At 43.5% G+C, this 13570-nt stretch overlaps 1 protein-coding gene across 1 annotated transcript in view; it reads right to left on the bottom strand.

The window, feature by feature from the left end:
- Positions 1 to 5669: 5669 nt before the first annotated feature.
- Positions 5670 to 13570, bottom strand: part of Arhgef26 (Rho guanine nucleotide exchange factor 26) — a 109461-nt gene continuing 101560 nt past the window's right edge. Inside the window, exons 12-14 of the mRNA XM_005344049.2 lie at positions 9772 to 9839; positions 8476 to 8580; positions 5670 to 7641 (exon numbers count right to left, since the gene is read on the bottom strand). Coding sequence (XP_005344106.1) covers positions 7499 to 7641; positions 8476 to 8580; positions 9772 to 9839 — 316 coding nt within the window. The 3' untranslated portion in view covers positions 5670 to 7498. The remainder of the gene's footprint in view (positions 7642 to 8475; positions 8581 to 9771; positions 9840 to 13570) is intronic.

The raw sequence follows: 13570 nt of genomic DNA, 5'->3' as shown, positions 1-13570 counted from the left end.
CAGCTAAGTTCTTGGTTCATTTTCTAGAAGTCTACCTATCACTTAGCTCACTTGGTTGTTATTTTTGTTTGTTCTTAGCCACCTTACTGTGCTGTGTAGCACCTGAGCACATGTGGATGTGGTGGTGGAGGTTCTGTCCCAGCTCAGCCTCTTTTCCTTGTCTGAAGGACAGGTAAAGGTTGTGAGGATTACACATGCTATTATGTGTAAAGGACCACAGACTAGTGTCTGATGCATATAAGCCTCACACAATCGTTGTTACTATTTGTCCATGCAATATTTTTAACATTAAATAATCTTTTTACCATTTACATTTTGTACCGAGGATCCTGGAGATGGTTGAGCCAAAGGCTTCACACATGCTTGGCAAAAGTGCTGGGTAACTGAGCCACATCCCCAGCCTATAATACACCATTCTTATGCTCCTTTACTCTCTTGGAGGAGTGTGACAAAACATGGCTGTTTTCAGGCCTGTTGAACTGTTGGTTTTTCACTATTTTGACTCCCTTCCTGGTTTCTTGTTTGAGTCCCTAACTCTAGCTTAATGATGTTGGTTTTCTCATTGTGAGATAATCAAGTGTGGTCTTACTTCCCTCCTAAGTAGTGAGATGACCAGGGTGTATGATTATGGATTTGCTGACTGCACTGGTCCAGCTACTCCTCCCACGTCTTGAGTGTATGTCATCTGACACTGTGTGCGAAGATTTGAATGTACTGCGTCCTGAATTTGTTCTTTTGGATTGTCTCAGCAAAATGAAGTCTGCCCCTGAACTCTGAGACTGACAGTGGTGTAACAATACATGCTAGTTTTGGCCCTAAAGTCAAGGTGTGTTTCAAGCAAGTATTTCTTCTCCACAGCAAGGGAAGCATACTTCAGAACTGATTACAGGTAAGCAGTTCACAAGGATTAAGTGTGGTATTACCCTCCCCTCCTGGCACCATGATGTCTCTGCAGCAGCTGGTGGGGGAAGGGAGATTGAGTTGCTCATCACTGAAGGTTCTGCTACTGCTGTGTACAGACTGGGGTTGCTAACTGGAAAGTGCATTCCAAGCTTCAAAATGACTTGTTCTCGAGTGGTCTTAAAAAATAGGTCATGAAAAAGAAAAGCCTGTGTGTGTTTCATCACTGTGTACAACAGAGAATAAGCTGGAACACCACTGAAGCAAACTTAGGAGGAGACATGAAGAGTGTTTTAAGAGCATTGAGTTCATGCATATGATACTTTCCTAAATTAACTGACCTGGGAAAAGGGTTTTGGATAATTTTAAGTCAGTTCATTGCAAACTGTATTTTGTTGCATTTGTAAAACAAAATCTACTTTAAAATTCTTCTAATATTCGTGCACCCAAGCTAAGTAAATGATGGCATATCCATATATTTGTAATAATCTTATTTGTTAAACAGCATTTTTCTTCTGATTTTTTTTTTAAAACTATCTTGGCTGGAGAGTATTTGAAGATGTATCTAGCAAAGTAAATCTTGTTACCATTGTTAGTTTTTGATACGTTCCCATACCTTCTTAAAGCTTTAAGGTATTATATATTTAAGAGTATAGCTCCAGTATGTTGTCTCTACTGTATAAAATCATGCAGCTAACACACCACAGTCTTGATGTAGAACATTCTCATCAACCTAAAATTGTCTTTGTTGCTTTTGCAGGCAAAATTTCCCTTCTCCTGTGGTGCCCAGTGGCCAGCATTTCATCAATTTTGCCTTTTCTAGGATTTCCAGAAATGGATTCACAATGTCTACATGACTTAATATAAAGCATTGAGATAACCTATATACTTACTGTACATATTAGTGATTTTTATTGTTTAGTATTCTCTTTGTTATTGTATCCATTTACGGCTAGATGGACATTTCACGTATGTTCAGCATTTTTGCTGTTAATAAATAAAGCTTCTCTAAATGTGTAGCAAGTTGTCATATGGTCCTATGTTTTCACTTTCTGTGTAAATATCCTGAATTAAGATCATTAAAAACCAAAAAAAAAAAAAAGATCATTCCATCAGATGGTTAAGTGTGTATTTTTTTAAGATTTTTATTTTGATTCATGTGTATATGTTCCTATATAAGTTTATATGCATCCCATGTGTGCTGGTATCTGTGGAGGCCAAAAGAGGGCATTGCATCCTCTGGAGCTGAAATTGCCAGCATTGTGAGCTGCCATGTGGGTGCTGGGCACTGAACTCCACTCTTCTGACTCAGATGACTGAGCCACCTGGCACAGAGACTACCAAACTTTCCTCAAGTGACTATACCACTTTTGCTTGTGTGGTGTCTTGTTTGTACTTGATATTTTCCATTGGTTTTTGGTGTGATTTTTAACAGTGTTCTATTTCATTTCTGCTTCAGTGATTAGCAATGAGCATCTTTGCACATGCTCAGTTGCTTCTTTGCCTAGTTGTCATATACATAAAGTGTTTACATTCTTCACCTCTGTCAAAGGAGGGGTTCTAAAGTATTCCTGTCTAGGGAGATTAGTCACTTTAGATAGGTATGCTGTTAGTGCTTGTTTCTTGACCTTGGAAATGGTCCGATGTGCCCAAAGAACGTGGCACCAACCATGAGGGTCGGGCATGAGAACAAAATGAGTGTTGAGAATTCTGTGAGAGCGAGCGCTTTGGGAGCGCTACACAAGCCTTGTGCATTGTGAATGGAGCCCAGCCAGTCCTGCTGAGGGAGGGGACTTCTTTTACACTCTGACCTTCTCGGTCCTAAATTTGACTCATTTCAGGAATTTTGAAGTTAGTTTCCAGATAGAATGAGTGACATATTTCTGAAAACAAGGGGCACACAGATTGGTGAGTTGTTTCCTAGAGCCTTAGTGCAGTAGAGTTTTGGATTTGTTCTAGGCATTCCTCCTGTATTGCTGACTCTTGAACAGCATGGGTGTGAAGAATTTGATGAATTCACCGACACATCTTGGAGGGCCAGAGCATCAGGAAGATTTGATTTGAAAAGGTAGCACATTTTATGTCCTAGAACTATTGAAAAATTTATAAAAGGTATCTCAGTGTATAAAATAGATGTGCATAGTTATCAAAATACGTACCAATTGATTATAAAAGTTAAAAATTTACCAAAACTTAGATTAAAATTTCAGAGTATAGCGAATGTAAGCATCAAATCTAAAACTAGAAGGGTCATGCTAATAGAAAATGCTACACTACAGCAACCTTGTAGTCACTTCTGGTTGCGCTGGCTTCCAGAGCTCTTGGACCACTAGTGGTCCAGGACTGGGGACGTTAAAACTTACACACTTCAACTGGAGAGGCTGTACCATGGTGGTTACTTACTGCGGCGAAACACCAAAAGCAAGTTGCGGAGGAAAGGGTTTATTTTGCTTGTGATTCCACATTGCAGTCTATCATTGAGGGAAGTCAGAACAGGAACTCAAGGATCCTGGAGGCGAGAGCTGAAGCAGAGGCCATGGAGGGGTGCTGTTTACTGACTTGCTCAACCTGCTTCTAGAACCCAGGACCACCAGCCCAGGAGTGGAACCACCCACAATGGGACTGGGCCCTCCCCTCTCCCATGAATCACTAATTAAGAAAATGCCTTACAGCTGGATCTCACAGCATTTTCTCAACTGAGGGTCCCTTCTTTCAGGTGACCCTAGCTTGTGTCAAGTTGACACAACTATCCAGCACAGTGGTATTCAAGGGTCAACTATATTTCCATATTTCTTATGCTTTGCCATAGCTTCCAGTCAGACTTAAAAAAAAAAAATCAGTTGTTCGTAGAAGGCAATTATTTTCCTTTGGCTTTAAGATAAAAATGGATAGTGTCTAGCTTATCCACTTACTCACTGAGCCTTTGCGATTGTGAAAACAGCTGCTATAACAGTTATACACATTTTTGTGTGAATGGACATGCTTTCAACTCACTTGGATAAAACCCAAAGCCTGTAATTGTGGTAGGGATGTTTCGTTCTGTCAGAAACTGCCAAAAGGCTTTCCCAGGAGGTTACTGCATTTCCACCAGCAGTAAGAGTTCCTGTTTTTGTTTCCTCATCTTTGTTAGGGGTTATTAGAGTCTTACCTTGAACTTGGAGAGATCCACTTCCGTGTGCTTCTCCAGTGCTGAGATTGGGGTTATAGTTTTCCACAACCATGCTGGTCCTTTTTTTTGGCTGTTTCAGTGTCTGACAAGATTAGTCTGCAGCTCCGACTCAAGCTGATGTTCTCTGTGAGGTCTGGTGATATCCAGATCTGTGCCATTGCTTAAAGTTGAGATTGTTTCTGATCTGTGAGTTAAAATGTAGGAATTCCTTGTACATTTCAGATGAATACCCCATTATATTTTTATTAAAATCATCCTTCTCCTCCCAAAACCCGCTTTCCCTTCGCACCCAACTTTAAATACTTTCACAAAACAAAACACCAGTATAATAATATCCCCAAAATCAAGATAACAGAATACCCCCCCCAAAAAAAAACCCCGAAAAACTCACCAAACTGCAATAAACACAAAAACCTGTGGAGCCCATTATACATTGGTCAATTACTGAACAGCCTGTCCTGGTGTTGTTGATATACACAAAGCTGTTGATACACACAAAGTTGCTGATACACACAAAGTGGAGAAAACTGATATTCCCTGTCCCAGCAGGTGTGACAGTTTCGTTTTTAATTTACCCTAGTGGCTATGTTTCCAGGCATTCATTCGGTTTTATTTTTTTTCTTAGAAAAATATAACAAAATGAAATGTAAAAACTATCACAACAAAGTTGGGCAAGACAAACCAATTGAGAGAGCACAGGAGAAGGCACAAGAATCAGAGACCCACTCGTTCACACTCGGGAATTGCACCAAAACACTCAACTGGAAGTTTACATAAGCAGAGGACCTGGTACAGACCGCCCGACCCTGTGCACGCTGCTGCAGTCCTTAGTTCCTAAGAGCTTTACTCGTGTTGACTTAGAGGGGCTTGTGTTCCTTATATCCTCGATCCTCTCTGGCTCTTGAGACACTTGCTGCCTTCTCTTCCCTGGGGTTCCCTGAACTGTGGGAGAGGAAAGGGAGGATTTGGTGAAGACATCCCAGTTAGGGCTGAGTGTCCCAAGGTCTCTCTCTGTAATGTCTGGGTGTGGGTCTCTTATTCCCATCTGGTGTAGGAAGAAGCTTCTATGATGATGACTGAACATGGCACTGAATAGCAGAATATCATTAGGAGGCATTTCCTTTTTCAGTGATAACTTGGCAAGCTTCATCACGGAAGATTTTTTAGAGACGTTGGCTCAGTTTACCCAGTTTCGTGGATTATCCTTTTGGTGTCTTTATCACCCAAACCAAGGTCACCTAAACTCTACACAGATGTCAAGTGAGTATTGCTTCAAGTCATTCATTTTGTGGCACTCTTATGCAGTAATGGGAAACTAACATAAAAGGATTTGGATTTTTTTTCTTCCGCCATGATTTACTAGATGATAAATTTTATAAGCACAAAGACAGTAGAACCAATTCTCCACAGCACCTGTTTCCTAGGTTATCCGATGCCAGTGCATACCCAAGAGACAAGGTGAAATCTTCTGTAAGGCTAGCTGTAGATACCATCTCAGCACAGCTTTGATTTAACCACACATCCCCCAAACCATACACTTCACCCCAAGAGTAAATTAAATCACTCCAGCACAGAACGGCAAATATATATAAAATCTTTATCAATTCACAAGCTTTGTTGAAAGTGTACAAGCAGTTTCAATTTATTGGAACAATAGTAACATTTCTGTACTGTAGGCATGAAGTCACTGTACATTTCAAAGAAGGCATTAAAAAAAGTAAGTTTGAAAGAAAAGCGCTGTGTTAAACACAATCACAGTTGAGATGGAACGCTGTGACTGTTAATACCGGCTATACTGGGACACTTTCATAACAGGGTTCAGCCGCTTGACTTAAAGGATATGCATATCTCCACACTGTTTAACACTTATAAATTAATTCACAGGATCCGTAGTGTTACTTTATAGCTCCAAATCAGTATTAGCAAAAATAATACAAAATGATTCTTGTTGCAAGCAACACCTTCTGTCCTAAGTAAAACATACCATTAGATTAAACTGTAATTCGTTAGCATTTCTTCTAAAAAGTTTGTGACATTACTGATGAGAGAGATTTCCTGTTTTATACTCTTTAGGACATCTTTTGCTGGGGGGGGGCACTGCTATTGCTCCAATCACATACTTACGTACATTTCAAAAAACTCAGGGCCTGGAATGTCTTGCAAGGAATACATGTAGAGGCAAAAGGAAAGCAACTCAAGGTGAGAAAGCCCTGGGACCTCTCTTCTAGCTTACTGCTGGGTTCGGGTTGCGAGGTATGAGCCAAGCACACCTACACACGGGCCTTCTGGAGCCTTATGGGTTGGTGCTGTTTAGACAGGAACATGGCCACAGGACAAATATCCGAGCCCTCCATAGTGTATATATAGATTTTATTTAGTGAACAGAATAGAGAGGGGGTATAGCTACCAATGAAAATAATTTTTTTTCTGTCTATCTTTCAAAACTTCATTACTGTTCAATGAACTCTACTATTCGACCTCGTCTCTTTGTACTAGTGGAAAAATAGTGTCCTATAGGGACTCACAGCTAAGAGAGACTCCAAACCCAGCCGTCAGGTATTGAGTGCAATAAATTCCTGTTAAGGTCAAAGTATTTCAAGTGAGTACCTTGTTGGCATCTTGATAGCGTCTAAACTTAACTTTCTCTTCCTTAATGTGTGTTCCAGCCACTCTGGACTTGAAAACAAGTAGAACAGTCAGGAACCTTGTGCTGCTGAAGGAAAAGCAGCCTCAGGTCAGCTCTTTAGCAGGTGGCCCCTAATATCCTGTCTTCCGATGTCCTTGCATATGGGAACCGTAAAGCCTGGGTCATTTTAGTAGCTTACGTTTATTAAGCTAAAGTTAGCCAAGACCAATATTGAATGAGGTGGATTTTTACAAATCCTCACTGGGCGACTCCTCACTTTCCTTCTAATGAGGAAAATGATAGCAAAGTTCAAGTGTCGATTTCCCTTTCGTAGAAAGAGGTTTACAGTTTACATATCATGACAGCTCACCTGCTGAACTCTTATCAGTCCCTTTCGGAATTAACAGCATTAGGCTAAGACATCAAAAGTATTTACAAAACGAGCAGTCCTTCCAGACAAACAGGCTGATGCTGTGGGACCGTACAAAGGAGAAACTTGAGGAGGAGAGCAATGCTCTAAGTGAAACAAGGACAGAGAAGCCAAAATACAGCATCTTACATAACAGCGCGAGTGGCTGCAGCCAAGGACTATTGCTATCCCTGAAGCCGACTCTTCAGTGGACCCAGAGAGGTTTTTCAGGAGTGTCATCATGCAAAAACAGCTTTGTGGACCAACTGCATCTCACAGCTGTTCTTCCGAGAGTACAGAACACTTGGCAAGCTTACAGGCACGTGTTTCCGTCCTTTTAGTTAAGCGGTGATAAGGGGAAAACTAGCCCCTATTCTGTTGGCCATCTGAGAGGTTACACGTTGGTTTCCAGTCCTAACAAACGCCCCATCCTCTCCACATTCTTATCAATAGTCGCTTGGCACGTTATCTCCTTTGCACATTCCATCGGAAACCAGCCCCTCTCTCCATCTCGAAGTCGTTCCCCTTCATACCAGCCTGCAAGGAAAACCAGGTGGCATCAGGCAAGACAGGTCTGGAGGGATCTTACTGTGCCAGCTCACTCTGAAGAAGAGATGCCCCATTCAGAGGTGGCTTTCTTCTGTGGGTTGGGTGACCATGGATAATAGGCAAGAAGAAACTTCAGTGCAATAGATTCCCGTTTAGGTCAAAACAGTTGAGGTGAAACAGGACAAGGTTTCAAGAGAGAATGAGTGATATACCAAAGACTGGACATGAGCAAAAAACTCGGGAGGAGGCTGAGAGAGGGTGAACTGACTGGGGTTCCAAAGGGAACCCTTTGGGTATGAGAGCAGGACACCCTTTCTTTTTTAAGTAAGGGAGCAGGGCAGAAAAGCCTTTGGAGTTGAGAACTACAGGACTGCAGGACTGGGAAGAAAAGGAAACTTCATAGTGACTGCCTCGTGTTTCAAGGGTTTTCAAATGGATTACTTTTCTTAAAAGATTATTTATTATGTACATAGTGTTCATCCTCCATGTCTGCGGGCCAGAAGAGGGAACCAGATCTCCTTACAGATGGTTGTGAGCCACCATGTGGTTGCTGGGAATTGAACTCAGGAACTCCGGAAAAGCAGTCAGTGCTCTTAACCTCTGAGCCATCTCTCCAGACCCAAATGGATTTTAAGCACTCATCAGGGCTCTGAAAAGCTTGTGTTTTGGGGCAAGGATTGTCAGAAACAGGGATTAAGGATTGGACAGAGGAGCTGGAGTCAGGAACTGGAATACAAGTACTGATGACAAAATTAAATTCCATGCACCCGAGGCTCTGTGAGTGCCTGTCTCCTCCGTCCCTATGAGAAGAATCCTACTCACCATCACCAACACGCTGATAAATGAGGACCACGTCGGCCACCTGTAGGGAGAGCTCATCCGGCTGTTTGGCAGTAAAAGATCTAATGATTTCCACCTGAGTCAGTGCTGTGGAGGAAAGGGAACACACTGACCTTGCTGAGGAACAAAACTCGTACAAAGCAGCTGCATGCATTCACTCACTCGGCTCTGTGGTTCCAGAGCTGGCACTGGCTGACAGAACCAGGCTCCTACGGGGAAGTGACTTTAAGAAGCCTCATGCTTGTTTATGACCTTTAGAATTTTAAAACTGGGGTTCAAGGGGATCTTATGATGCATGAATACGCTGAGGATAGCCTTGATCAGGAGCCATTCATGGTATTATACACCGGAACTGCCAATCACCACCGTACACTGGGGAAACTGAGGCAAGAGAGTACCCAGGTCTCTCTCCACAGCGTCCTCATCCTACCAGCAACTAGGCATAAAGGCTGTGAACAAGCTTAGAAAAATGAGGGCTCCAACCAAAAGGTTGCCAGACTAATTTGGAGTACCCCAAATGCTGATTTGCAAAAACACAACTTCAGCAGAACTGACTGGCATGGCTTCATTTTTTTTTAATATAAAATTTAATGTCGCACCAAACACTTTTGCTTTGACTCTAAAAGCTGTGATCGTTGGCCCTAGAAACCACCTTTGTAACCCCATTCTTCAGTCCTCCAACTGAGGCAGAGCGTCACAATGAAAGGGATCAGAACGAGAGGACACCAGAACAATGGAGCACATTTCCTTGACATTGCCATTTACACTAAAAAAAATGTAATTTTCTTTAGATCAAAAACTTGTAACTAGACACCCTGCAATTCCAGCGTTTGGGAAGCTGAGGCAAAAGCTTGAGTTCAAAGCCAGTCTGGGATAGTGTGAAAGCATCCCAGGCAGAGCTACATAGAAAATCTTTTTAATAATAATAATAAAAATAATAATAATAATAAATAATACACACCACCACATTCTTCGGTGTGTATTCAAACCCATTAATAACAGCTAAGTGTAAGCACTGCACAATTCAAGCAGGGTTTCACCCTCTGTAATTTACTGTAGCCCTCATAATAACCCATGGTGAACCCCATGCCTCTGACTCACAGATGGAGAAACAGATTCATGAAGGCTAAGGAGTGCTTTTTCATGTTTATCTAACAAATGCACCTGGGAGGAACCTTGCAAAGCAGGTAGAGATGGAGGTAGTGTAGTAACCATGCTAGCCAGCAGGGGGCAGAGCCCCTCCATATTCCAGAGCAGCTACCTCTCCTGGAAACTTACTGGTTCGATCTGGTGGCTGCTTCCCACTGCTGTGTCCCAGGGCTGTGATCCAACGGGCTCGCTCACTCCTAAACACAGAGAGCAGGTACAATTCAGATTCGTCCCTTAGATACCCAAGTAGTATATCCCAGTTAGCCGGTGTAAATCAATTTCCAAAACAAAAAGGATCCCGGAGGGTAGGGGACTGACCCTTCAGACAGGGGAAGGAGTGGGTTTTAAAAAGGCAAGCAAACATAAATCTGGCTCGCTATTGGCTAAATGGAACTTTTCATACGGCAGTTGGACATTCCCGCCAGCACATGAAAGCGCAGATACTCAGCACACACCTGGTCTGAAGTTTAACAGTTCAAAGATCAATTTCACCTGTACGCCAGCCTGCGAAGCAGGATCCTTCCCCTCCCCCACACGTGGTCATTCTGGTAAACAGGACAGGGAATCTGACATAGTTACAGTTATCTCTAACACAGGCACCTTTGGTCAGTGAAATACAAATTCTGACGTGTTGAAACTATTCCCAAATGCTCTAAAATGTTTTCATGAGTATAATTAGAATGAAAAATAGCCGAACTATTTTAATATCATGCTAAGGTATAGCCGTACGAAACAAAGTTAACCATGACTACCACATCCCAAGTCTCGGGTAAGTAAGCACTGCTCCGTTACAGTCACCCCTGTGTCTTTAGAAACCAGCATTAGCGCTGCAATTCATTCAATCACTCTACCCAGATTTTCATTCTCTTAAGCACTCACTAAATGCATATATGTCAGATATATGTACTCAGCATCCATTACTTCATATAATCCTTCCAAAACGCCACCTGTGGGATGGGACTAGCCTTTTTGAGGTAAGTAGTTTAAGCTAATCACTGTGCCAATGTGCCTTCTGGACAGATGTCTTTATCCCTAAATACTTAAAGAAAAAAAGGAAAAATTTCCCCACTACCTCACATCTAAACGTGTCTCTACAACCTAGCTTCACTCCCCAACAAGAATTCCCCTGCCACACCATTTAGAGCAGCCACATGAGACCCGGCAACAGTGCCCACTACCCAGGCTTCCCGCTGTGCTCAGCAGCCTTGCCTGCTCACCACTGCCTTCTAAAAACACTGCCTCTTGGGGCTGCTGAGACGGAACAGAGAGGTGCCCACCCTTGTGCAGGGCCTGAGTTCAGTTCCTAGCATGCAGGCAGGAGGCTTATGACAGCCTGTTACTCCAGCTCCAGGTGATCTTCAAACATCCACACTCACGCGTACATCTCCACACAGAGACACAAGTGTGGAATTAAAAATAAATCTTTAAAAAAAGTGTCACAAAATTTAAAGAAAAAAAAACCAAGTATTTTAAGTATATTCAACTCTGCTTACACAAACCCCTGTCTATACGTTACCAGGCCAGGGCCAGTCAGTGTCTTCTGTCCAAAGGAATGCCACTCTAATTTTCATCCCACATATTAATCTTCCATTTTATATATTAAGAAGTGAGGTTCTACATGCAGTTCTGTTTGGGCTTCTTTTGTTTCTATAGTCTTGATATTGAAAATCTAACCTCGCCTCTTTCAGATAACTTCCCTTATCCCTATCTGGTAGTCTGTCCACTGGGGCCCTCTGCCCAGCCTCAGCATATTGCTGGCCCACTGTACCCTCCTGAAAGCAGGCAGTGTGGGGGCGGGGAGGCCTGGTTAACTGGATTATCTCCAGAGCACTGCTTAGTCCATAACCGAGGCTCAGTAAACATCTGCTGACAAGAGAATCAAATTACCAATCACACCTTGAACCTTGATCATTTAGCAAGCCGTTTGCTCCTATGACCAGATCAGAAACTCTGGCAGGGCAGGAATCGGGTCTCTTTCTTAAATACATAGAAAACTGCACAAGTTAAAGGCCTCTCTTAGTAATATATTGAGACTGACTCAAAAAAGAAAAACCAAAAAATAAATAAATTGATACATGTTTAAAAGTAAAAATAACGGGTTAGGCATTTCGGATGAAATGGGTATGCTCAAATAATTTTCTTTAAAGAGTGAATCAAGGGGCTGAGGAAAGGGCTCGGAGGGTATAGCTCTGGGCACGCATGGGTTTGGATCCCCAGAACCCATGGAAAAGCTGGACTCTGTAGTGTGAGTCCCTGCAGTCCCAGCTCCTGCAGGGACATGGGAGGCAGGGAGAGGAGAGCCTCAGGAAGGTTTGGAGCCACCCACTCTGGTGTACACAGTGGCAGTGAAGCCCTAGCTCCGATAAGGCGGATTTCCACCGGGGACAGTCCTCCGGCTGGCACACACTGGCAGGCACAGGTAGGTCTACACTCACACACAGAAAATGAAGGAGATGAGGTTTCAGGCAGTCATACATAGAGCTATTAGAAGCCGATGATACCATCCTGCTTCTAAAAATGTCTTTCTAGCACAAAGGAAAATGCTCTACCTTGGTTTTGTGAGGACTAAGTAATAAATAGCTTCCTTTAATCCAGTTCCCAAATAAACACTTTGAGTTCTGCCATTTGATGGGGGAAAAGATCCTTATGATGCCACAGGCTCAACTAGATTTCCCAAGTACAATGTCTACCAGACGGCGAGTGGTTTATTAACAGCAATGTCCACAACTCTGTGTCTCCTTGCCGTACCAAAGGCATGGTAGGCCTTTACCCCACATCTTATCCCGCCCAAACGGCTGCCTTCCTGGAGCACTTCGGAACTGAATCTTTTCCACAGGACTCTGCAGACAAGGCCAATCTCAAGATCCAGCAGCTGCCCCCTGCTACTGACGGCGCTGAGCGGTCCAGATGAAATCATTCACCCCGTGCCATGCTGTCTGGATACTAATGGCATCCTGTAGACAGCGTGGCCCCTTACTGAGACTCTAGAGGACAGAACAAGCCACTTGTTGTTGCCTTTGCTGAATGGAGCTGTTTCTTGAAAATGTTTCAATTGAGCCAGTCCCACCCCCTCTTAGAAGCTGTCAAACCACACCACTTCCCCTGGGGCTTCTAAGCTCCTTGCCAAGGGGCTGGCCCACAAGGAAGATGGAAGGACCTATCTGTAAAGCAGGGGCAGAGCGCTCACTGTAAGACAGAATCCTAAAGACAGGAGGACCATTATTAAAGCCATGGCTCACCCTTTCTCCAGGGACAGTATGAAACAAGAGGAATACGCAGCCTACCGCCTGTGTAGTTCAGACGTTTCCCTTTGCTCAGAGTAACCGAGTGGGAAACGCTGGGTTAATGCAAACTCATACCTGCGGGGTATCAAATTCCAGGGCACAACTAACCCTTCTCCAACGGAGCTTCACTGCACACACAGGCTCTGCACACGGCTGGGGGTACAGAGTGGACAAAGTAGGGTTCTCGGCTGTTCACGGTCCTTAATACAATGGAGCAGACAGAACAGAATGCATCCTATTCAAGCCTCAAACAGCATGCAATATGCTGGGGAGAGACTCTCCTTAAACCACATCCGACCAGAGGAGAAAGAACACGAAAGGGCAAAGAGACTGCCCAGTCCTTCCATCCCCTGTGTGCCTGGCACTCTAAGATGCCATTGCGCTTTCCTCATGGGGAGTCAGCAGCTGAGCACCTTGTCCTATCCCTTAACCCAGGAATAGGCACAGCAGGTTTAAACGTGATCGCAACAGAGTCCCAGACACAGGAGTCCAGTTTCTTACTGTATCTACTAAAGGCTGGATAAGCATTAGAAGGGGGGGGGCTCTAAAATAACAGCACACTGCATCCCCACACTGCTGGCCATCCCAGCACTCAGGCTGAGGACACAGCATCACAAGTTCCAGGCTAGCCTGGGCTGCATAGG

The sequence above is a fragment of the Microtus ochrogaster genome, chromosome 1 (genome assembly GCF_000317375.1).
Source record: "Microtus ochrogaster isolate Prairie Vole_2 chromosome 1, MicOch1.0, whole genome shotgun sequence".
Taxonomy (NCBI): domain Eukaryota; kingdom Metazoa; phylum Chordata; class Mammalia; order Rodentia; family Cricetidae; genus Microtus; species Microtus ochrogaster.
This window is presented reverse-complemented; position numbering and strand designations above follow the sequence as displayed.